The sequence below is a fragment of the Epinephelus lanceolatus genome, chromosome 2, assembly GCF_041903045.1.
Source record: "Epinephelus lanceolatus isolate andai-2023 chromosome 2, ASM4190304v1, whole genome shotgun sequence".
NCBI classification, from domain to species: Eukaryota; Metazoa; Chordata; class Actinopteri; order Perciformes; family Serranidae; genus Epinephelus; species Epinephelus lanceolatus.
Genome location: NC_135735.1, coordinates 4491222 through 4517514, shown reverse-complemented (window position 1 = coordinate 4517514; position 26293 = coordinate 4491222). Strand labels below are relative to the sequence as shown.

At 42.7% G+C, this 26293-nt stretch overlaps 1 protein-coding gene across 3 annotated transcripts in view; it reads left to right on the top strand.

Moving 5' to 3' along the window:
* lrrk1 (leucine-rich repeat kinase 1) overlaps positions 1-26293 on the top strand; it is a 127013-nt gene that overhangs the window by 45838 nt on the left and 54882 nt on the right. For 2 of the 3 annotated variants that reach the window (XM_033625571.2, XM_033625584.2), the window contains 13 exons: positions 3599-3728; positions 9120-9232; positions 9713-9927; positions 11390-11554; positions 15524-15696; positions 15911-16031; positions 18500-18659; positions 18903-19081; positions 19211-19308; positions 20696-20867; positions 20962-21131; positions 21656-21795; positions 24698-24983. In XM_033625571.2, the coding sequence (XP_033481462.2) occupies positions 3599-3728; positions 9120-9232; positions 9713-9927; positions 11390-11554; positions 15524-15696; positions 15911-16031; positions 18500-18659; positions 18903-19081; positions 19211-19308; positions 20696-20867; positions 20962-21131; positions 21656-21795; positions 24698-24983 (2122 nt within the window). The remainder of the gene's footprint in view (positions 1-3598; positions 3729-9119; positions 9233-9712; positions 9928-11389; positions 11555-15523; positions 15697-15910; positions 16032-18499; positions 18660-18902; positions 19082-19210; positions 19309-20695; positions 20868-20961; positions 21132-21655; positions 21796-24697; positions 24984-26293) is intronic. The other variant, XM_033625577.2, reaches the window with a different exon arrangement.

Here is a 26293-nt window from a genome sequence, read left to right as displayed (position 1 = left end):
TTTATTCATTAAAGTAGGACTAGTCCATACCCATTGAGTGCACAGTTGCCCACGAACAGTTTAACATGGTGTGTGTTTGGGATACAGGTCATAGGAAATTGCAGATTAAATAGTCAACTGAACCCATTAAGAAGAGCAATGTATTCATAGCCTGAGTGTCAGACTGAAGCTCCCAGAACCTTCAGTCTGACATGGCTTCCATTGAAGGCGATTTACAAAGGGGAGGGAATTTGATTTTTTCCCTAACCAATCAGTAGAGATCAACGACTCACTCAGAATGTGACGTCATTAGTATCCATGCCTCGGGGGTGCCGAAAACAAGCGAGCATTGCCCGTTTAAAATGTCTCCATCGTCGTGCACGCCCAGCTGCATCGCTGTTAAATCCAGTTTAGCAGCTTCCTTAATTTGGTCCTCCATTAACGCGAGTAGTGGCGAAATACCTCGATAGCATCGTTAATGTGGTCTGTAGGATCTGTAGCGGTCGCCATTGTTGCTATCCTCACCAGTTACCCACCGGCGCACAGCTTGACATCAGCGTGGCGCTGATTGGCTAATCGCTAGACCCCCGGCGTTCATTGGTCCATCCATCGTTTGGACGAGATAAATCGCAAATTCATTGAAGTATGCCAGACCAGTAATGCAAGCCTACTCAGTTGAGTGGGCGGGGTCTATGGTCTGGAACCAGGCTAATGTATTCAGACAGAGTTCATGTGAAATTTGAAAGTACAGTAGTACCATTGCCAGTAGTGGTAGAATGGTATCACTTGTCAAACATGGGACAGACAGAATGACACACTGACAGTTTCCGTGATTATGTACAGCATACCATACCATGACTTAGTCATACCAAAAATTAGAAAGGAAAAAAAACATTGGTCCACAGGGGGAGCCACAGCGATCGGTCGCATTTTAGCCATTTTGAAGCATTTTTCTGTTGTTATAGCGCCACCCAGTTGCCAATTAGAGTTAAATTTCTCCAGTCACCTTGAGGCGTCCTGTTCTACATATCTACCAAGTTTAGTAAAAATCCATATGGCGGTTAGGCCTAGATAAGAAATGAGCTCTCTAGCGCCCCCTTTTTGTTTGATGGGGTCAATAATGGAGGGGTCCCCTCAGATTATGTGTGGTCATATGCCTACAAAGTTGCGTGGTGATGGGTGAAACCCTTGAGATGTTATACACCTTTATGTGATGAGCCACGCCCTCCGCAATATTTATTGCCTTATAGAAGCTCAGTTTTAGTAAGTTTTCCAACTTTTGCCAAGAGGGAACTTTAGATATTGGTTCCTAGATTATGTTCACCCAGTTTCATGCAGATCGCTCAAACTTCCTAGGAAGAGATCCATTTGAAGTGTTTTTCAAAAAATTCAAAATGGTGGAAAATCTATATAAGCGGAAGTTATGGGTTCTTGAGGCAAATGTGTTCCTCATGAGGAGAGGCATCTCTGTGCAAAGTTTCATGTCTCTACGACATACGGGGCATGAGATATGCCCATTCAAAGTTTGCAATTTCAATCAGTTGCTATAGCGCCCCCCTTTGGCCAATTGATGTAATATTGCTTCATTGGCATCCTCCCATGACCCTCTACCACTGTGCCAAATTTCACATGGATTGACCAAGTCAGTGAGGAGAAAAACGTGGAACAGACACACACACAGAGTTTTTGTCATTATATAGTAAGATACAGTAAGATAGGTACAGTAGTTACATACATTTACATATTACCATATTTTTTCTTTTACGGTAACTATAATGTCACAACTCAAGAAGTTGTAAACCAGAAAAAAAACACAAAGGGAAAAAACATATGAACCAAAACCAAACAACAAAATTAGAGAAATAAGGAATCTAAATAAAATAATTAAAGAAAAAGGGAGTCAAACAGTCTGCAACACCAGGGATCAGAACGCCTGGGGCCCCGTCCCTGACTGCTGCCCGGCACACAATGCAGCTGACCCTGATTCGTCCCCCAGGTCTGGTGCAACACTACTCTTATCACTTAACGATAACTTGCCAAAACTTCCTGTAATTAGTCCAAAAGTCTGAACCATACAAAAACTGTTTTCATCTGTAATTTTGGTTCAGATCAAACTGAAAAGTCCGAAAGAAAGGGCCCTCAGCTAGAAGTGATGGACAAATAGTCAAAATAGCTAGTGTTAAATGGGATCAGTGGTTGAAACGTCCAACTTCCTCCACTCAAAATGGTCGTACTGGATGAAAAAAATATTGCTTAATATAATTAATAGTTCAAACCCCGGGGTGAGGGAGCCCTTCTGTGCAGAGTTTGCATGTTCTCCCTGTGTCAGCGTGGGTTTCCTCCAGGTGCTCCAGCTTCCTCCCACAGTCACAGTAACATGCAGGTTAAAATTAAATTGTCTAAATTGCCCGTAGGTGTGAATGTGAGTGTGAATGGTTGTCTATCTCTGTGTGTCAGCCCTGTGATAGTCTGGTGACCTGTCCAGGGTGAACCCTGCCTCTCGCCTAATGTCAGCTGGGCAAGGCTCCAGCCCCCTTGGTGACCCCCAACAGGATAAGCGGTTATGGAGAATGAATGATTAATGTGTCAAGTCCGGTTTAAAACCAGTTCAAACAAACACATTTGGAACATGTGTTGTCAGTGAAGGGGAACTTCACAAGATCCTGATGGGAATGATGCATGTCTCCCTCTGGTCAATTGTGTGATACAGTGGAAATAATTCAATTCAATTCAATTCAATTTTATTTATAAAGCCCAATATCACAAATCACAATTTGCCTCACAGGGCTTTACAGCATACGACATCCCTCTGTCCTTATGACCCTCTCAGCAGATAAGGAAAAACTCCCCAAAAAAAACCCTTTAACTGGGAAAAAAAAACCGGTAGAAACCTCAGGAAGAGCAACTGAGGAGGGATCCCTCTTCCAGGACGGACAGACGTTCAATAGATGTCGTACAGAACAGATCAGCATAATAAATTAACAGTAATCCGTATGACACAATGAGACAGAGAGAGAGAGACAGAGAGAGAGATGCAGGTAATAACAGTAGCTTACAACAACATTATTGAAAGTAATAATATTATAGTTATAGTTCTGGCTACTGTGGTACAATATGTTGAAAGTATGTATTAATATCTGGCAGTATACATGTGTGACAATAATCATATGTGTATAATAACAGTAGAAGTATGACTAATGACTAATGATGGCAGCAGCAGCAGGAGGCATCTGGCAGGACCACGGCAGCAGCACAACCACACACGTCACGCTGTCCAGGCACCGCTGTGATATGAGTTAATCTGAGAGACAGTGGAGCACAAAGGCTCCGGAGAAGAAGCCGAGTTAGTGACATCCAGATAATAATGCACTGTTATAAAATATATAAACATAGGAATTACGCCCTGCTCAGAAAAACACTTCTGTGGAAGATGCTGATGATTTTGTAGATTCTTTGGAAATGTTTGGCACAAATTGATCCAAACACAAGTCCTTACCCAGAGCTCACATTATCCACTTTCTAATGAACTGTAGTTGCTGTGTGTGTGTGTGTGTGTGTGTGTGTGTGTGTGTGTTTGAACTTACACGCTGTGACCCCCCGCATGGCTCTGTCTTGGCAGTGTGCCCCATAGAGTTTCCCATGATTCTGCGGGATTCACTGGAAGTGCTTTACTTGAATGACAACCAGCTGGAGTGTGTTCCCCAGTCACTGTGTGGTCTGCACGGCCTTACCGAGCTCTACCTCTCCAAGTGAGTCCGTCCGTCTATCTGTCTGTTTGTCTGTTTGTCTGTCTGACGACCTTCACCTGCACACCTTCTGTCCCTCTCAGTCCTCCCTCTGCCACACTATGATATTAGTTTAAAGTCATAGGGGCTGTACACATGCTGCGTCTTAAACTTCCTGGAAAACACAAGGTCAGGCGCTGGGTGCTACTCTTGTGTCTTCTCTGTGTCAGCTTTCAAGAGCATGATGGCAGGTTGTGTCCGAGGTTTCTAAGCAACCTAAAGAAGCACCGAATCATAGCCTATTTACCTGAAACCCTGAGTGCAGCTGATCTTCCAGGTGCTGTTAAAAAGTGTGTAGGCCTATTGTCTGTGGGACAGGTGTAAAGCTCTGGCAGCTCTGCACTAAAATGATCAACTTCTCCATATTTACCACAGACTGATATTCAAGTAAAAGAAGTCTGTCAGCTGTGATTAGCTGTACCTCATTACATGACGTGCAGTATGCGCTGTTTAAACTCAGTTTATCTCAGGGTGCAGCCATCGTGCCCTAAGACAATAGGTGCTTGGGAACACGTGCATCGCAACAGTGTCGCTCTGGGGTTTGAGTGCACCTGCTGCATGTCTACATTGAACACAATGAATTTGAGGAGAGGTAATGTTCAGTTTGGCTGGGGAGGCCCAGGGCTTGGCTCAGGCAAACCGGTATGGAATAAAGCAGATCTCAGAAAGAAGAGAAAGCTGGTTGTGGAACAGATATGTTGCTGAGCCTGTGAGTTTATCTTCTCTATCTCCTTTAACTTTAGCTAATATTAGAGTTATGCTATGTAACGTGTGAAATAGAGTATGGTGAATGTGCTAGGAAAGGTAGTATCGGCACGGTCTCTATCCGGAGCTCGCCTAAACGGAGCCTGGGTTTGTTGAAGGCGACAGTGCTATTTGGGCTGAGAAAGCCATGTGTAAGTAAGGTAAAGGAGGTTATTGGGTTGGTGTGGGGAGCAGTGAGACCTGGCATTAGGGGAGTGTCTCTGGGACGCCAGAGGTCACTGTCTAGCCTCCTGGAGGTGTCGTGTAACCAACTAGACGAAACACTGGTGAAAGGAGGTTCCCACCTGATGACCCCAAAGACATGTTAGTTACCACTGCTCACTGGTCTGTATAGTTAAGCCTTGCCATAATAGCTTATCACAGGGCTTAGGAGGTTATTCACTGAGTGAGGATCCTTTCTCTAGAACACAAACTTCTTGTGTTTATTTGAATTGAGGGTGCAATAAACGCGGCATGTGTACGGCCCCATAATCTCCATGTGTATATTTTTTAATCTCATTGACGGATGATGTCTGAAAGGTGCAGAGCAGAGACGCTGCAATACAGGGGCACTCATGTTTCTGCCAGTGCTCAAGGAAAATACAACAGTTTCTGGGTGCTTTAAAATGTCTCCACACACTGGCCAAGATTCCATGTAGCAGACAGCCTGGGTTATATTCACCAACCAGCAGGTAGCCTTACAGATCAATAACACTGTTTCAAATCTCTTAATGGATCTAACAACCTCTTATTATCTCACTAAGCCTCCAGCACCACTTATTTCAAAGGACCTGATATACAGTTTGACCTTTTCCATCTTTAAATGTACAGTATGTTGCATTCTGCTGCTCAGAGAGCTGTGCCGTCACTGATGTCGGCGTCTCTACATTAGGATTCTGTCAGTGTTCATTGTTCAGGAGTTTTTTACCAGGATATCTGCAGAGCTGTCTTCCTTTCCAAAACAAACAGACCTGGGGTCTCATTTATAAAACAGTGTGTAGGATCCATACTAACAGTGTAGATGCGGACAAAAACAGGAAATGGTCTGTGCCAAAACATATTCAGATTTATAAAACCATACGTTTGCCTGCCTGTGTGCAGTTTCCTTTTTTAAATCCCAAATAAACTTGGAATTGTCTGCACATGGATCATCCTCATATCCCACCCTCTGTACGTCCAATGCAAAACACCTCACGAATGTTGATGCATAGAAATGAGCCTTCTGTTCAGTTGGACCTTACGGGTGAATCACGCCAACAGCCGAATGTCACCGCAGTATTTATGTGTTTACAGCGTTTAGACTGATTACTACACACTGTGCCAAAATGATTGTGACAAATAGAACACCCTCGACCCTGAGATGTCATTTGAAGATGAAGGTGTGACAGGTCAACACTATTCATTAAGTTTGTTGAGGTGATCTTGGCCTGCATTATGATTATGACTCCAGATGAGGACATGGAGATCAATAACTGTGCAACAGTTGTCACCGGCTTTATTTCCATCTGAACTGATTTACACAAACCATATGGGCAGGTGGTCAAGATGTTCAAAGGTTGACTGGAGGAGGAAGTGTGTGGCCGCCACCACAATGTCTCTTGGTTGGGCTTGGTGATATGTATTTACAGTATCGGAAGATATTATTGAAAACTGTTGATGCTCTGTTTTGCAGTTATTTAAAGGTAGATAATGTGCACTCTCAGGGGGGCTGGGAATGTGATGGCAGCTCTGATGAAATAATGAGCAGAATCTGAGGGGAGATTTGAGTTGGCTCATAATTTTTACAACTGAAAGGTGTTTATGGAAACGAAATGGCTCACTAACACAATCACTAATAACACCGCTGGATTAAATGTTTATGGTGAAATCAATCTATAGACATCATATTGACATCATTATACATCTAATGATGGCTCTCACATTTAATTTCTACAGTTTGGCTTTAATTCACCACCTCACTATGTGCATCACCAATTTCCCCTGGGTCCTAAATGTCTGCAGGCATGGGTCAGAGTTTCCCTACAGGTGCGCACATTCTGCCATCAAGTTTATTTTTATAGATCACAACTTTTGCATGGGAAGGGTAAAAGAGCGTATGCCTCTTTCAGGCGTTGTTTTATGCGTAAGCAGTGTTTATAAATGAGACCTTAGGTGATTAAAACCCTCAATAAAGCAGTTTCAGGTTAAAAATCAATGTTACTCCAGTGCTGTTCAGTTCGTCACGGAGGGACCACTGGCCCAGCTCCTGCTATTATGTGTTCATGTTTTTTCTCTGATAACTTCAGAGCCAGAATTCAGGGGTTATTACTTGGAGCTGAATTATCCGCAGAGGTCTCTTCCTCTCCAAAACAAACAGATCAGATGATTTCAAGTGGTAAAAATGCTGAATAAAGCAGCTTCATGTTTAAAATCCATGTTTCTCTGTGGCTGTTTCTCTGTGGCTGTAACATTTGCCCAGGACATTTCTTAAATAACTTTAGATCCATCCGTCCGATGACTAAGATCCTTCAATTGGTTAAAACGTATAGTCAAGAAGGGCCAGGATCAGGCAGAGCCACCACTGGCTCACTGGGTAGAGTTTGCACTGCATGTACAAAGGCAATGTCTTTGCTGCAGCGGCCGCGAGTTCAATTCCAGCCCATGGCCCTTTGCTGCATGTCATCCCCTCTCTTCCCTGTCACATCTCTGACTGTCCTGTCATTAAAGGCCAAAAAGCCCAAAAACAAATCTTTGAAAAAAAGGATCAAGATCAAAAAAGCATATGTTAAAAATGTGGCCTCAAACTGGATTAAAAGTCAATTTGTGACAGTTTCTGGTGAGACAACACAAGGGGGATATGACGCCACTGACAGGCCATTAAATGACATGGAGCGTGTCCTTTGTTAAAACGACAGATTTCTCTCTGAACATTGTTGAAAACATTTGGGATAAGTACACAACCAACTAAATATATAACACTGGTCTAGTTGTATTTGTTTAATGTGAAAAAGTGAAAAAGTTACATATTTTATTTTTAATGAAACACATTGTGCAGTGAACAGATTAATCATTTATATGAGATATGTGCTGTTTTTCAGCACTTTGACAGTTTATAGTCAATCACAGATCTTGTATTTCCACATGATAGAGTTTTGCATTTGGATTGATAAAGCTGAAATCAAATTCAAAACAATAACCATGTCAACAGTTTGCTGGAGCCAAGAGACACACTCTGTTAAATAATTGGCGTTATTGTTGTTGATGTTTTTTACGCTGAAGGACTCACTGTGAGGCATTATGTCACCCTAACAAGGCAAATGTTGAAAGTCAAGTGATGAAGTCAGGAGTGACAAATCTTTTTGGGTTCAGTTCAGTCCCTGGGAACCACAGTGTGGTATGAGGTCAGTCCTCCTGCTCCAGCTGTTTGCAGCTGTTTTATATGAGCAGCAGATCGCTCTGCTCTCACAAATATTGCTGTGGCAACATCTCCATCTAAGGGCTCAGTGAAAGTCTGTGAGGTGTAAACTGTTTAATTAGGAATAATTTAACATTTAAAGGTCCAATGTGTCGGATGGAGGAGGATATATCTAACTATGTATCTTTAGTGTATAATCACCAAAAAGTTAGAATTGTTGTGTATTTGTTACCTCAGAATGAGACGTTTATATCTACACCTCGTCCACTGAGTCCACCATGTTGCACCACCGTGTTTCTACAGTAGCCCAGAACAGACAAACAAAACACTGACACCAGATAGGGCCATTTATGTTTTCGTGTTATTGAATTTTTGCATCAGCCACCACAGTCAGCAGCCCCTCCATGACAGGCAGCATCAGAAAAACACACATTTTTTTAAACATTAAACTGCTTTATTCAGTATTTTTACCGATATAAATCATCTGGCACCTTTTGAAGAGGAGGAGACCTCCTGAACATCTGGATCTTAAGTTATCTGAGAAAAAAGGTGAGCACACATTAGAAAGTGCTGGGCTTGCAGCCCGTCTCTGACAGGCCAGACAGCGTGGAAGAAACACTGATTTGTAACATGAAACTGCTTTATTCAGTGTTTTGACTGGTTTTATTCACCGGGGGTCTCATTTATAAACACTGCGTACGCAAAACGAGGCCTGAAAAAGACATACGCCACTTCCCACGCTAAAGTTGTGATCTATAAAAACAGACTTGATGGGAGAAACTCTGACCCATGGTTACGAACATTTTGGAGACGGGAACTTGGCGACACAGATGGTGAGGTGGAAGCCTGAATGTACAAACTGTCGAATATTTTTTGGCCCGCGCCATTTTTGGCTTTTGTCCATGCGGACATTTTTAGTGTGGATGCTACACATTATTTTTTAAATGAGTTCCCTGGTCTGTTTGTTTTGGAAACAAAGAGACCTCTGCGGATATTTTAGCTTCTGGTAAAAACCTCCTGAACAATGAACACTGAAGGAATTCTACATGGAGAAGTTTAGCTATTTGTAGTCTGCAGTCCTCACCGCTAGATGCCACTAAGTCCTACACACTTCTCTTGAGTTTTTCATAATGTCATTTGGATGGTTAGGGAGCTTTGAGCTTCCTGTCTGTCATGTGTATCGTTGACTCGTGTTGTCTCACCTGCTCTGGAAACAGCAATCCTGGGATCCGGGAGCTTCCAGCAGAGCTCAGCCAACTGTCCAACCTGTGGCAGCTGGACACCGAAGACCTCAACATCACTAATGTCCCCCAGGAAGTAAGAAAAGAAGGTACTGTCCAACTGACTTTCCAAAAGCTGGAAGTGTTTTTACAGTTTTCAAGTTATAATGCTTAAATGACTGCTGAAGAAGAACCATATTAACTTCAGATTAAGTTTTAATACTTTTTTGCAAAGGCTGGATTATGTATAAAATGCCAGAGGGCTTTTAATGTGAAACAGGAAATGGCGGCATTTGGCCAACTCAATCAGTCAGTCACTCAGTCATGGACTTTTGCGTTTAAAGGCTTGGCCCCTGTGGCGGTCATGCCAAAAAAATCCATGTTAATACATCTTAAAACCAAGAACAAAACACTTAGTCAATAAGGAGAGTTTGTAAAACGTCCTATTGGTTCCTCTTAACCTGTCACATCAATTCATGGGTCGATATTTTTTAGTTTGCAGTGGTGGCACCTCTGTAATGTTTCTTGATAATTTATAATGTCATTCTAAACATCCTGAAAACTTTGTGTCGACCTCTCTGGTTTTCCAGGTCCTACATCTGTCCTGGCTTACCTCCGGGCACACCTTCGAAAAGCAGAGCCTTATAGACTGCTGAAGATGCTTGTGATTGGTCCACCGAGACAGGGGAAGACGGCCCTGCTGGAGGCTCTACAGACCGGCAAGGCGGCCCCCTTCACCCCGGCAGAGTGCAGCATCTCCACCTCCACCTGGGAGCTGGAAAAACCCAACGGAGGCAAAAACAGCGTAAGAAAAAACACAGACAGTATATTATATGCTCACACACACAGTACAGGCTTGAGATATCAGACCATAAAGACAAGAAGGAAACTGATTGTATATCAGTCTGCTTATTGGATTAGCTGTTTGATTTCCGCAAGTTTCATCACAATATTATTATTGATAAAAAGCCAGGAGGAGTGTTTCTTCTCTCAAAACTGAAATGGATAGATCAGAGCTTCTTTCTGTGTCTGCTGGGGGGTGTAACTGTATCAGCAGAAGAGCTGCTTGTGGTCTGGTCAGGACTGGCTTCTCTTCCATCAGCAACATTCAAAAAGTCCAAATATTTAAACTTGATTTTCAGATGATTGCAGTGATCTGCATCTGTCCATTTTTGGTTTTATTGTACATAATGTAACAAACTGTTGTCGACTTCAGTGACATTCGTACTCTGCTCCGTGTGTGTGTGTGGACGTGCAAAGCCCCGCCCTCAGTAAAGAACAGGGAAGAGTCTGTAAATGACGGTAAAACACAGTTATGACTCCACACTGAGCTGAAATTAAAGAAACTGTGTGTAAGATTTAGGGAGATTTAGTGGCGTCTAGCAGTGAGGATTGCAGATTGCAACCAGATAAAACTTCTCCTGGTTAGAATTCCTTCAGTGTTCATTGTTCAGGACATTTGTACCAGGAGCAGAATTATCCACATAGGTCTCCTCCTCTCCAGAACAAACAGACCAGTAAAAACCAGTAAAAACACTGAATAAACCAGTCTCATAAGTCAGTAAGTAAGTGTTCTTCTGACACTGCTCGTCAAGAAGGGGCTTCTAACTACGGTGACAGACACAAAAATGTGTATGTCCTTATCTATAGCAAGTGTTTGGTTTCTTCATTTTTGGCTATTGCAGAAACATGGCAGTGCAACATAGTGATTCATATAGACAAGGATCTGCTCTGTATGTAAATACCTCATTCTAGGGTAACGAAAATAAAACGATTCTTATTTTCAGGTGACACCAAAGAAAACATACCTATTAATTTATATTCCATCTCTGCCAATATATCCCCTAAATCCTGCACACTGGACCTTTAAGTGAGAGCACAGTGCGTGTCAGAGCAGCTCTGCACTGAGGCCTCTACAAAAGCAAATCATTGATTTGTGAATGAATGGATTTTTGGAGCTATTTATGGCATTAAAAAAAAAGCTTTTGCCCTTGGCGGGGATACAATTGTACAATTATAGGGGAAAGAGTGAACACCTCTTTTTAGAAACAGCGTCCCTGTTGCTCTGGTTAATCCACAAACAGTTTGTCAGCAGTTTTCACTTCTGGGTCAGAGAGTGGTTCCAATAGAAACTGTACACAGTGAGGTCTGTGGGTCGGTCCAGTGGAAACTTCCCACAAATGCAGGGAGGATCTTTAATACTGTTTCTAAATTCCTGACTCATCGCTTCTTTAGAGCTGACTCAGCACTCGTCTCGTTTCACACAGAAGGACTCAGTGGCGTTCAACGTGTGGGACATTGGTGGTCAGGCGAGCATGTCCACAGTGAACCAGTGTTTCTTCACTGATAAGGCCCTGTACGTGGTGATCTGGAACCTGGCTCTGGGAGAGGAGGCTGTGGCCAACCTGCAGACATGGCTGCTCAACATAGAGGTGAAATGTAGCACACACACACACACACACTCACTGAGAACCTGAGGCTGTGCTGTAGTGAGAGTGGTCAGAAAGTGAAGGGTGTGACTGTGAGAAGCAGACAAACAGATGGTATTTGTGTTTCCACTCGGAGGGAGGAGTGATCTGATTTAAAGGAAAATCATTTGGTTGTCAGACCACATGAACCAACCGCAGCCCGATGGATGTCATTTAATGGGGGTGTGATGACGTGGAAGATGTTGAAACTGTTTGTATCATTTCATTTAAATGCTTCATTGAAGCCTAATTACTAACTCCTAACATTTCATAACGCCTCCTCTTTGCTTCCTGCTGGTTTGTGTGCTCAGTTTACAGCATTAATGACGCCTGGATGTGTTTTGTAGGCCGGAGTGAAATCCCCCTGCCAAAATAATAATTATGATAATTATAATAATGATAAATGTATTCGTCAAAGTGGTGGGAATCACACTCAAGAATGTTTAAAGAGTCAACGTGGGAGTTAAACATTTTGAAAAGTAAAGACTAATACCCTTTTTCCATTGTCACTCTTGGCCGCATTGAGTAAAGCCATGCCGCGCAGATTTGTGATTCCACTGTCAGTTTAGATGCAGCGTGCCACGCCCAGCCATGCCGGAGATGGACCCTCTCAGGAGTAGGTCCAAAAGCAGGGCCACCCACCCTCAAGCGGGTAGCGGTGATGTCTCGCCAACCACAGCCAACTCCCGCCCACCCCCGTTCTTCCCGTCAAACAAGCGCATGAGTTGCGATACTCACCTCTGTCTGCAGGACACCAGAGAGAAAAGTGTTTTTAAAAGTCTCTGTGTGTTCAGCTGTCAGTACGTCTGTAGCTTCTAGCTGAATCTCTGTGGTTTGGAGTTTAGTTTCTCTCCTGTGTCCTGTTTGTACTTTAGATATCTGCTTTATTTTACTGTTTCATGTTCACTATCAGCCGTGTTAGAAGTTGTGTGAAGTTGCGGCTCGAAAACTCAACATTTCCTTGTGTTGCTGCTTCACAATAAAAGTTTTTACATAACAAAATTATGGCAGACTTTTATTGTGAAAAATCTATTGGAAATTAAATGTTATTATTACTGACTTAGTGGAACTTTGTTGCGACTTTTTTTTTCCAATAAGACAAGTTTAATAATATGGCAGGGAGGAAGAGTAAAAGCAGAAACAGCCACAGTGAGATGTTGATGAAGAGCTGCAGACAACAGGCTCTTACTGCACCTCTGCAAACAGCTCACCTGCAACAGGTAAACGTCTTTTACCTGCCCTGATCGGACTGCTGCTTTTAAATGTCATCACTCAAGACCAGCCTCATCATTTAAAGACACACCTTCACGCAGGTAGCCCTGTTGTAATGGAAATGCAAATCCCTGCTGTGCTGGGCTGACGAGCCAAACCAAACCAAACTAAGCCAGTGTATGACTGTCGACAAGGGGTATAATTCAACTGACAGTAGTGGGGTTTCCATCCAAATGTATCGAAATTTTTTAGATAAATTTTGTGAAAATGCGCAAAAGAAAATGCGAATTTATGACCGCTTCCATTCGTTATTGTTTTGCGATTATTGGAAGTCAACAGGAAGAGCAGTAGGTGGCGCTTCTCATGAAAAATGAACAAAATAAAAACACCCCCGTAGAAGAAGAGTGCGCCGTGAGATGACGTCATAAGACAGCGTCTTATGCCCACTGTAAACAACACACTCAACTGACACTCAACAACTGACCATGGACAGATTCCTGATAAACGTCGGCTCTTGGGAGAACTCTGGTTAGCATCTTGTCAGCGCTCACAGCGTACCTAACCATCTTGAAGAAGAGACGACAAAGAAGAAGTTTAATGTTAAGAGTACTGTCGGAAATAGCTGGACGGAGACCACCGCATCGTTCTCCGTGTGTATGGGAACGTAGGCGTGTGAAGGACTTTTGGGAAGTAGTTGTCCAGCAGGATTTCACTCACAAACTCTGGCTGAAACATTTCCGTATGTCAAGGGCCACATTTGAGGATCTGTGTGCCGGTATGTCATTGTTTATTCGCAAAACCTGTTTCCATAGCAAAAGTACGCTGACAAATCCACTCCCTCCAAGTGTAAAAACTTTTTTGCGAATTTTCAGCCTTTTTTCGAATTTCTGGCGTTTCCATCTAAGTTTTTTTTTTCCCCGAAATTTTTGAAAATGTGAATAAAAATAGATGGATGGAAATCCCACTAGTGAAGTGACAGAGTCACGCAGCACTCGACAAGGGTTGGGCGATACATCGATTATACTTGATATATTGCAGCTTGTTCTATGTAGGATTTTTTTAAACAGCTTTATTGTGAACAGAGAGTATAAAGAAGGGCTGAGTGTTTTCTGAATCGATTCAGTATCGATTCACAAGGTCAGATTTGATTTGGTGTCCAATTACCATTTGGATTCAATATCGATTTGATACTATGGATTATATTTTAGTTTCAGCACCAATATTTGCTGGAATGTGAAAGAGATTCTCAGAGAACTAATTCTGTGAATTTTACAAGGAATTGTTTAAAAAATGAAATAAATTCAGAACAGGATTAAAACTGAATATTTTATAACCAAATGTCTCTAGAGCAGCAACAGTAATATTAAAACATCAAAGTCAAAATATAAACTCAATACAAACTTATAATCAATATAAACTTATGTGACAGCACCAGATTTTCCCAGATTAGGGAGGCTGGAGGCACCAGATTTTCCCAGATTAGGGAGGCTGGAGGCACCAGATTTTCCCCCAAAAGGGAGGCTGGCTTGGTGGTTGGCGTTTGATGACGTGATGCCGACGGGCCTCCAGGAAGTGCGTCAAACCAGTTTTCATAGTGACCAAACAGTGTGATTACATCCGTCATGTGATGCCATGTGGCCCAAAAAGGGTTTCCCATTGACTTGTGTGGCGAAAGAGACATCTGCAAATCAGTGGATACATTTCTTTGAGAGTCACAACCTCTGTGAAATGACTCGTTTCACCGTCAGAATTTGATCCATTCAGTTTGATAACATTTGGAAAGTCTGGAGAGCTGCTCTATTGATTAATTTTATCCCCCTTTGAGTTAGTGAAGCACTAAATTGGAAGTAGCTGGCGGTAGTCTGGTGCGTGTGTGGGCCACACAGTGCTGAAGCAGTGCCGATTATCTGGGTAATTTTTATACGCAGCTGTTGAACTTTATTGGCTTCATGTGCCACTGAGCAACTGTCACAGGAATGAACGGGGCCCGCCTCCAACACTGTATCCAGGTGCCTTTATACATCCATAGATGATAGTGTGGTGTATGCTCAGAGAGGAACAGCGAATCAGATGCAAGAATTTAGCCCTCATCTGAAAACTCTATACATTTACTCACTGATATGTTATTCTGCAAAAGCCTGGATGATTTTGTTCATTTTAGATGTAAGTTCTTTTTCTAAATCAGTAAATAAAATGAAAACCAAAAAAATAAACTGCTGCCGGAAAAAAATGTAATGAAGAGACAAGTGCAGACAAATAAGAGGCATGGAAAGAGATTGTAAACAAAGTCAATTCCGGCATTCTTCCAGAGGAATGTGAAAATAATTGCATAATGTCCTGTCAAAAGTGTGTTTGGAAATGAGGAGACATATTGCCTCGGGCTGCAGAGGATGTGTGCTTTCCTCTGCCTCTGTATCACACCATATACACACACAAGTACACACATACACTCTACATGTGGACATGATACTAGTACTTCATCCCTTCCCCTCACCCAAAAACCAATTTCTCTCCCTTCTCCCTTCTAATCTGCCACTTCCCCTTCTCCTGTTTACACACTCTCTCTTAAGTTTACCCAGCATCTAAAGAAACATAGCAACACACATACAAAAAGGAAAAGAGTATGAAATGAGAGTGTATTAACATGCTATTTTCATGTGTGTGTCAAACAACTGTCTCCAAGAGCAAGAATCATTTTTCAACTGTGTGTTGTTGCTGCAGGCGCGAGCACCAAACTCTGCCGTGGTGGTCGTGGGAACACACTTGGATCTCATCGACACCAAGTTTCGCACTGAGAGACTGGCCACGCTGAGAGCTTACATTCTGGCTCTGTGCCGATCGCCGTCGGGGGCTCGAGCCAGCGGCTATCCTGACATCACCTGGAAGCACCTGCAGTAAGCACACATTTTTACATTCATTTCTTTTGATAAGAAGAAGCTGCACTGTTTGGCTGAGCTTCGTGACAGCTGTCACTCGTATCAGCCTCACAGAACATCTTGCCATCTGTCTGTTAGTCTGTGGAGTGTATTCAGTTGTGTGTGTGTGTGTGTGTGTGTGTGTGTGTGTGTGTGTGTGTGTGTGTGTGTGTGTGTGTGTCTTGGTGCTCAGGGAAGTGTCCTGTAAGACCCTGGAGGGTTTGGATGGGTTGAAGAAGCTGATCTACCAGGTGGCTCTCTCCATGAAAGACAGCAGCAGCTCAGCCTGTGGCAGTAAGCTGCTGGGCAGACTGGTGAGTGATGCGGTGTGTCTGCTGATGCTCTGCACTGTGAGTCTGTGTAGAGGAACCTCACAGTTTGGTCCAACAGAGAGAAACTGTTTGCTTATTAAATACATACAGCACATCACTGACTATGTTTACATACATCTGCAAATATTCTGTTTTCTGAACTTGCTCCAAAAAAGACAGTATTCCTACAAAGTAGGGCTGCCTAGTCCAAGTCAACCACTAGTCCTCATCAGGGTCCATCAGTGGACTAGTCTCCTGCATGTTTCTGATATGAATGTAATGATTAAATGATATATTTTGGTGGTTTGAGTTGAAGGTGTGAGAAAGAATAGTATCAGTAACATTGTTAACACTGTGCTACATTACAGAGAAATACAAAACCGTACTAATGAACCTTCATTAATATAGGCCTATATTTTATCTCCAAGTGCACGTCACACACTGAGCGAGCCGCCTGTTAATGACGCTGTGGGCTAATGGGCATGTAGCTACTACCATGTTTCAGATGATACGTCATGTTTGTAGTCGACCAATGAAGATGAGTTTACATATCACCTTGGGTTCGTCCTTCACCTTCTCAAAATGATCCCACACTTTGGATTTCCTGCCCGACATGTTATTAACTAGCCTGTGGAATAACCGCAGGTACCAGCCCTAGAAATTAACCTGACTCCTGTCTGACTGCTGAGCGTGGACACTTCCTGTGTCTGTCCTTTCAAATTAAAGTCCCACATAGTCCAGTCATATAGGTTTGGATTTATTTTGACGAGGCGCAGCTCCTGATAGAGATTCATTTTTTTTTATTTGTTCGTTTTTTTTCTTTGTGTAAGTGAACATTGAAATCTTGCTGACTAATGTTTGGGCCAGCCCTACTAGTAAGCCGTTTACATGGCTAATGAAAATTAATGTTTCACTAAATCCTTCTATTACATGTAGCTGTGCATACTCTGATTAACATGCCCTAACATGATGTTTTTTACGCCAAGATATAGGCAGTTGAAACGACTGGAGCTGCTTGTGCCATTTTGCTTCTTTGCATCAAAATAGTATTTTCAGTATTTTCCGACTTGTTTTGGACCGTGCATATACAGCCTCCCTCTTTCAGTCCTTCTTGAAAAGTTCAGCATTGCAATATTTGCCCGTATCCAAAAACCTCTTGAAATCCAGGTCTTTCATTATATTTAAAAGGAGGTGTGTATAAAGGCTTAATTCAGGATATCCAGATGGAATACGGTGTCTACAGGACTCAAATTCAGAATATTGTTATATTGAAAATGTTAGTAGAATATTAGTGTACATGTTAACGTAGTCACGGGCTATGTTTACATGCACAAAATATTCTGTTTTTGCCCTTATTCTGAAAAGAAAATGTTCCTACTAACCTGTTTATATGGCTAATGAAAATTAATATTATACAAACACTCCTGTTTCCATGCAGCCATGCATACTTCGATTACATGCCCTAACATGTCCTTTACCACATCAAAATATGTAAAAGCAGGGGGCTGTATACACGTCCAAAGAATGCTCTTAAAACCTGAATAATATCAGGTAATAATAATATCCCTCATGTCTTGATCGAAAAATTTAAATGGATTAAACGACCCACATCAAACTCAGAATATAGTCATTTGGAATAAGAGTGACATATTAGTGTGCATGTAACTGTTGTATCACTCACAGTTTTCAGTAACAGAGCTTAAAAACAAAGCTTTCATGATATGATCTAAAATGTTATCAAATAGTTTAATAAGCTTATAAGATGTATAAGAAATGTCTCATCCATCAGAGCGCGTTTTGTACCTTGCAGAGTGCAAGGTGCATGGTGCTGCCTTTTTTTGATGACGCCTGCCCTGATCAGATAGAGCATGTTTTGCAGCTTGCTGTGCCTTTTTTTAATGTTGCTAGGCAACAACTGAATCACCTTTTCTTTTTTTTAGTTTCACCACAGTTTTGAAGTTAACTCACAGATCTGTATTTTAAAATCTGCATAAAAATTGACAGGCATGTGCTCTGGCTCTGATTGAGGGTGAGAGGCTGTTCCCAAATAGTACGTGGGACACAAGGAAACAGATCCATGTGGGTACATGAGACCTTCAGAGAGAGGACAAATCACAGGGAGTAGCACCAGCTGGTCCAAGAGCTTTGCCTGGATGATGGTCGGTTCAAGGGTTGTTTTAGGATGAGTCAGGGACAGTTTGGCAATCTGTTGTTGATCATTGGGTCTAATTACTGTTGGCAAAATGTTAGAAAGTAGTTGACGTGATCATTCGTTCAGATATGTCTCACAGTTTGCCTTTGGAAAGTGAGCTAATGATAATTTCACACCAACCACATACGCAACTACCGTTAAACTTCAGTTAACTTGGCAACTTTTACAGACGTTCTACAGTTATTTCCTGGATCTGTTTGGTCAAAAATGATGTTGTTCTAAATCACAAACAGATTTGTACCCTTGTCTCCTCCTCCAGATCCCCAGGAGCTACCTGACACTTCAGGAAGCAGTGATAGCAGAGAAGCAGAGGCGAGATGCTGAGGGAGAGGTCCAATACCTAACTGATGTCCAGTTGGACAGTGTCATCGAACAGAACCCAGGAAGTGACATCAGAGACTACGAGGACCTGCAGACTGGTACTGTGACTTGTTCAACAAACTAGTGGAGTGTGAAAATTACTTGTTTGACTTGTCAAACTGTTCAAACTACCTTGAATGATTTCCTTAATTAAAGCCAAAGTGTATTTCTAGTATTTGTTTGAGGCTGACTGATCGGTGAGGTGATTCTTTTACGTATGTAGGATTACTTAATAGGATTATGTCCATGACTACACCAGAACACCAGGCTTATGGCTCCTCTCTTTTCTGCACTACATCCAGCCATCAGCTTCCTGATAGAGACGGGGACCCTGCTGCACTTCCCCGACACCAGCCATGGCCTGTGCACCCTCTATTTCCTGTGTCCTGTGTGGCTGTCAGAGTGCCTGGAGAGGATCATGCATCTCAAGTCCTCTCGCTCTGTAGCCAGAAACGGAGTGATCCGAGCTGAAGACCTCAGGGTGAGACTCTCAGACAACTGGAGAAATGGAAGAGAGCGTCTGAAAAAAGAATTTGGCTTTGTGAGTTGTTTTGAGTGTTAATGATGATACTGACTTCCTGTGGTGATGTCTGTGATGTCTGATGTGCAGATGCTGTTGGTTGGAACAGGGTTCACCCAGCAGACAGAGGAACAGTACTTCCAGTTTCTAGCCAAGTTCGAGATCGCTCTTCCCGTGGCAAACAACAGGTAACATGTCGTCTATATACTTATTAATACTCAGTTGATACAAATGGCACTACTCTCCCAGCACAACGCCATGATCGCAGAGTTCCCATCCTAAGATTCCTTTTCTTTGCTGCATAGCTTGCGCCAGTATTTTTGCTCCCCACAATTTATTACATCAAAATATGCAGCGCTGGTAATGATGCAGAACTCCTGCACATCCATCTAGCAGCTAACGACCAGAGTCACCATAGCAAACAGCCTAAACACCAGCAATGACCTAGCAACACTCAGGCAACCACTCTAATAGTGTTTATCCACATACGTGTGCTGGCTTGACTCGACTCGATTGGACTTGGTGCATCAGCCCAGCGCAGCAGGGATTTGCATCTCAATTACAGCAGGGTTACCCACTTTGAGGTGTTTAAAAAGTGTTAAAAGCAGCAGGCTGATCGGGGGCTAAAACCCTCCGTTATTTTGCCTCAAGTGTTTGTTTTTTTCATCACACAAAGTTGGCCCAACTCCTCAAAAGGTCCATCTCGCACATGGCTTGGCAAAAAATTGGTGCATTTCAACTCAGAATGGAAACACAAGTTGACGTGGCATGGTTTGACTTGGTGCGGCCACAAGTGCCGATGGAAGAGCCCTATAAATTACATCAACTGCCGAGTAACCACCTCATCATGATATAAACACCTACTAAAACCCCAGCAACTGCCCGCAAGCAATAGCAAAAGCAACCACACAGCACCCGACGTAAAATGCATTACTAACGTCACTCTCCGCCAAGCAACAACCGAAAACACTCTGGCTGCTACCTTGAAGACAACTATCACTCTACCAGTGGAAGCAGTTGTGTCTTGTCTCCTGTGTGATGAATTAGGCACAAACTGTCATGTTTTGGCTCAAACCAGTTGTTTCTTTTGGAAGTGACAGACAAGAGATGAAAGCATGTGAACCCTGGAAGCAATTCAGAGGGCTCTGAGGCTGGCAAAGGAGCTCCGCTAGAGCTGCCGGGTTTAAATTCAGATGTAGCACCGATCTTCTTTTGAAATTGGGTCTATTTTCTTTAGTATATTATTTTAGTAATGGTCTAGTATCACCAGTACACGATGCAGAGACAGAAGATCTATGTGTGATTATAAAATAGCAGCGGAGCAGAATGGCAGTTTTGTCTACTATCCACCCCTGCAGCTTGTTCAGAAATTAAATGTTTATTATTACAGAAAAGGTAAAGTACTGAACAAAGGTACCCTTGGGCATTGATACTAAATTCCAGGTACTGGAGCTGGTAATCGCTAATGTGAAGCAAGTCCTGGCACTAGTGCCGAGCAGCACACATCCCTGAAGTTTCTTTATTCATTTTCTACTTTTAAACGTGTTCTTTATTTTTCCTTTCCTCTTGGTGTAGCTATCTGCTGCCCCACCTTCTCCCCCCCAAGCCGGCCATGGACATCCACTGCTTCCGTCAGCAGACCAACAACACCCTGCAGCGCCTTGTCAAGATGAGCTTTGTTCCTGCTGGATTTTGGGAGCGTTTCATTGCCAGGATGCTCATCAGCCTCACAGAGATGGACCTGCAGGTACTGAAACCAGCAGATTCTCATCCTTCACTTATTGTACTTACACACTTCAAGCATTTTTACATTCATGGCTCTGAATGTTGTGTTTGTGCAGTCGTTTGAGCACAAAAGAAACACCAGGACGCAGCGCAACAGGAGCTCTGTGATCTACAGCTTCGCTGGAACCCAGCAGAGGAACCGCTGCAGCACCTTCAGAGTCCGACGCAGCCAGACGATATACTGGAAGGAGGGGCTGCTGGTCACTTTCGATGGAGGTTACCTCAGGTCAGAGATGGGGCTACAATGATGTGGGCAGTAATTAAATGAGACAGTGAGGGAGTGTAGAGTGTGAGAAAGTTAAGAGTGTGTAGCTTTACTAGTGTCAGAGCTTTAGAGAGGAGCCACTTCTGAATCAGGACAAGCAGACTTAAATCAAAAACCAGTGAAGGCAAATAACAGGCTGGAGCTAGTGTTCAGTGAACGTCAGGGGCATACAGGTTCACAGGAAGTGGGTGGGTTCCTCGGGTTTTTTACCAGCTTTCAACCCTTGGCGCTCAAAAAAAAAAAGACAAATGTGAAGCACTCAGCACAGAATAGATGCTCAGCACCTCATCATGCGTCATGAATATGTGGTGCTCCCATACCCTGGCTTCAGAAAAGAATGATTTAGAAAATCCAAAGTAAACTAAAAAGGAAGACTAAAAGAATGTTGAAGTGCCTCAGAGGTTCCTGCTGTTCCTTGTGCTCCACTTAAGCTTCCATGAACACAGTAAATTATGAGATGGTGACGAGCGTTTGTGTCTCTGCAGCGTGGAGTCGTCAGATGTGAACTGGAAGAGGAAGAAGAGTGGAGGCATAAAGATCATCTGCCAGTCAGAGATGAGAGATTTCTCAGCCATGGCTTTCATCACAGACAACGTCAACTCTCTGATTGAGCAATGGTTCCCTGGTCAGTGCAGCTCTCCTTGTTTATGTGGACACAACTTCTAACTGCTAACAGCTGCTGAGTGACGACTTTCAGCTCCCAATACTTGATCAGATTCTTAGTCTTGGTACTTTTGTCTTTTAGCAGATGTTTCCTACTTTAATCCGTAGCTTTGCTGATATCACTCTGTATTTTATTTAGATATTTAAAGCTACAGTTCACTCCAAAAATCAAAAATCTAGATATTTTGGTGTGAGTTGCTGAGTGTTGGAGATATCGGCTGTAGAGATGTCTGCTAAGTGTATCACCACACAGAAGGAGGCCTGCATCCACTGCTAGCTCACCTTGCACCATTAAGCAAGCTTACGTTATAGCTCAGTCAAGGAGGATGCCGTTAATGTTGACGTCTCGTGCTGTCACGAGCACAAACCTCTCGTCCATGAGCAGGTGCACAGTGATACGGTTGGCGGGTGTAGTTCAGTAGAAAGAAAATAGTTCCTACATGAAACTGCTCACAACAAAGTTCTGGATTAGGATTAATTTTAGGAGCCGGGTCATGATTTCTGTAAAGAGACATTGCTGTTGAGTTTTTTAAATGTATAGTTTTGAGCATCACAAGCCGAGTGGCATCTAGAGAAGGCAGACATCTCTATGACTGATAGCTCCAACACTCTGCAACTCAAACCAAAACAAGCTACAGTAGCCTAATCTCATAAAGATCTCTCAGGTTGTATGGGCTGAGGTTTTTCATGCTGAACACTACGTTCAGAACCAGTGGCCCCTCTCTATTCACAACTTGATCTATTAGGGGACAGAAGTGGAAGAAGACAGCAGCAGTGTGAGCAGCAGGGCAGTATAAAGCTGCTGTGGATAACTGATACCGTAGGAATCACCCATGACTTTTTTTTTTTTTAGTTCAGGGTTTGAGTGTTCGGCCAACATTCCTGCTGTAATGATCTGATTAGTGATGGTCAAAAATGAACAAATGAATCTTTTTGAAAGTCTCTCTTAAGTGTCCTCCTCCCACTCACACTGCCTGTGAGTGAATGAGATTCGATTGAATCAGACTCCGGTTCAGACAGCCGAGCAGCTGCACTTATTGAACGAGACTGAGTGAAGCGTTCTCTCGAGGTGGGATGTATACTGCATGCCCAGGGTGAACGTCAGATTGATGCAGTCAGATCATATTTCTGTTGGGCTTACATGGCCTAGATACATACAAGCATGGGGAAAAGCTGGATGTTTTACTGTACACCATAAAACATTATTTTGTATCCATTCTCACCCTGATGTTTGGAATACCTGACGAAAAAAAGTTATATTCCATAAATAGCATTAGAGCAGTCAGCGGCCTGCTAGATGTCATGTTGTGTCTGAAAAACAAATTGACTGGAGTCGGAGGAAGACACAAACAAATCGAGATGGTAATTCACTGCTTTTCTCGTATTACCTGCGAGCTGCAGACACTGAAACAACCCTGGGCTGTAGGTAGAGGAGCCAGAAGCCACAGATGTAGAGGAGGATGGTGCTCCTGAGGAGCTGCTGCATTAATGGATGACGCAGTAAAGTGGTTGTTGTACTGGTTTGTGAGGTGATTGTGTAAAATCTACACAGTAGGATGTCTGTAAACGAACGAGGACCGTTTAAATCAGACTCAGGTCTAGACCTCCACCAGCCAAGGCCAATGGTGCATTCATGTGCTCCTCAAACAGTCGTTCTTCCAAGTTCAGTGTGTTGATGAAATGAACACTGACGCTACAAAGACGAAATGCTGTATTTTATTACTCAGAGCATTTAAACAACAAATTGATAACAAAGACCAAAGGACACAGATCTGGTGAGCCATGAAATATGATGGGGAACTCATTTTTTCAGATTTTTCTGACATCACAAGAATGCAGCACAAGGCTGAGGAGGTTTCTACAACGTCTGCAGTGCTACTTGCCCTCAGAGAAGCTTACATGGCCTAAATGGGATGCAGAAATGCATTAAAATGAATATTAGCTTTACTGATGTAAACTTATACATGACTGATACTGCACTGAGGAGAAGTTTCCTGGAGCGGTGACACCATATTTTGTGAAATGTCTCGAAACTTAAAAGGTTTGAAACATCCGATACATTTACGTGTCAACATGAAGGCACTGGAACTGTAAGAGGAATCTGACCGCACATCACTATTTCTGATGCCAACCTAAAGGCAGTGGTCGTGAAATAACTTTACAGTTTACTTTTGCAATTGTTTGTTTACAATATTTTGCAGCTGCTGCACATTTTCTCCGAGTACTTATTACGTTCTTGCTGACAGACTCATCAAAGAGGCTTTGCACTGAAGGCAGTCGTGCATGATGTGTCGTTCTATACTGTGCACAACAATGCCAATCAGACACCGAAGCATATGTGGAGGTCAAGAAGTTAGTGCTGATTGTACCCACTATGTTTATATCCCAATCACAAACTTCACTGCCCACTGATGGGCGAGTCAGACCCTGCTGCAGCGCACAAACTGCAGTGTAGGAACATATATCTGGATGTTCACGTACTAGACTTTGCCCCCATAAATGTTTATTGTACTACTACCAAGGTGACATTTCGTGCTTCATGCTCTTCATCAGTCTGATCAACCATCTGATGAAGAGCGTGACGATTGAAACCTCACCTTGGTGGTAAATCAGTTAAATATTTATGGGAGCATAGCCTAGTGTGCATGATCTCCTGCCCATTGCCCAGTGGATGGCTGGATGTGATGTGATACATATATTTAGACATTGGTACATAATATGTGGCACTGCCAGCATTCCAGGAGTGAAAATGACTTTTAAATAAACAGAGGATATTTAACAGATGTATTTGAAACAGTTACTCACATTATAGAAGACCAATGAACAGATGATCATGTCTCATGTCTCTCTGTCCTCTCTTGTAGCCTTGACAGCCAGTGAGAGTGATGGGAGTCTCCTCATAGAGCAGTACGCACCCTGTCCCCTCTGCTCCTCACTGGGCCAACAGAAGCAGTCCGGCCACGTCGAACAGACAGAAGCACGTGGAGCAGATGACCGGGGAGGAAGAGAAGGGGTTCATTACTTTAACATGGAGGACTGTGTGCTGGCTGCAGTGGAGAAGGAGTACATCATCTGTCCTCTACACCCTGAGCAGCCGGTCAGCCTCCAGGAGCTGGTCCCAGAACTCTTCATGACTGACTTCCCTGCACGGTAACCTCTCTCACCATTTCATGCACCATTTCATTTTACACACTGATACCGGCCAGGCTCCAGTTATTATAACAGACACGTTTCAGACACACTCATCTGACAGAACAGCGTCTGTTTTTTCATCGATACAGCTGTACACACAGGCCGAGTATCAGTTCATACTTTATAAACATGACTGTGACCCAGAGCATCTCTCTAGGCTTCAGGACTTCAATAGTCAATAGTCAAATCTCCTCTGAGTGTGCAGCAGTACTGTGGCTCCAGTTTGAGACTTTTATTTCACTGCTGTTGTAGCCCTGCTCAGAGCTCGGGAAGCCGCCAGCACCTTGTGAGAGCTTTCTTGCATGCGGATATCAAAATACCGAACACATATTTGTCAGAACACTTTGCCATATAATCAGCGCGTCCTAAAAATAATGTAGAAAATTGCAGAGCAGATCAGTGTGAAGCATCATTTTTAGTGCTTTATGAAATTCCGTCCAGAAAGGCCTCATCACTGGACACTCCCGGAATACATGCCAGAGATTGGCTTCCTAAAACCCACACTGTCTCCAACATTCAGCGTCCACTCCAGCAAAATGTGCTTTCTGCTTTGATGTGATTAAAAAAAACAGAATAAAACATTTCCACCTGAACTCACGCCACACAGCCGAGTTACTGCATTTCCACTGAAATGTGCACACATCCAGCCAGTCCTCATTTGATATTGAAAAGCTTCCTTCTCTCTCCCATTTTTAAAATATATTCAGTAGTGCGGGGAGTGAAGAGATAGCATCCTTTTTTAAAACATTCATGTAGTCATCGATAAATATTCTCAGTATTGGATCATCAAAGTCTGTTTTATTTCTAATGTTATGTTCAAAGTGACTTCGTAACGGAGTTCTTAAAATGATACTCTTTGCTTAGTTTTTTGAAGTCTTTAGATCTAATGTTAATCTTTTTGGAATCCAGGACTGTTGGACTTTGTCTTGAAAAATAATGTTGGATACACACTGATTGCCTTTTGATTATTCTGACATGAGAAAAACAATAGTATTGTATAAGTATAAAGAATTGTTATTATCACTGTTGGGTGCAAATAGTTACTATGATCACGTTACATTTGTCAGTAACCCATTAATGTGAAGTAGGGCTGCAACGATTAGTTCACTAATCGATGACTAATCAACTATTAAAATAATCAGTAGCTGTGTTTCCATCCAAAAGTGATTTGAATCATTGGGAAATGTGCATTAAAAGAAATACGAATCATGTGTGTTTCCATTAAATGTACGGACTTTGGTGAAAACTACGAACTCGCGCAAGTTTTC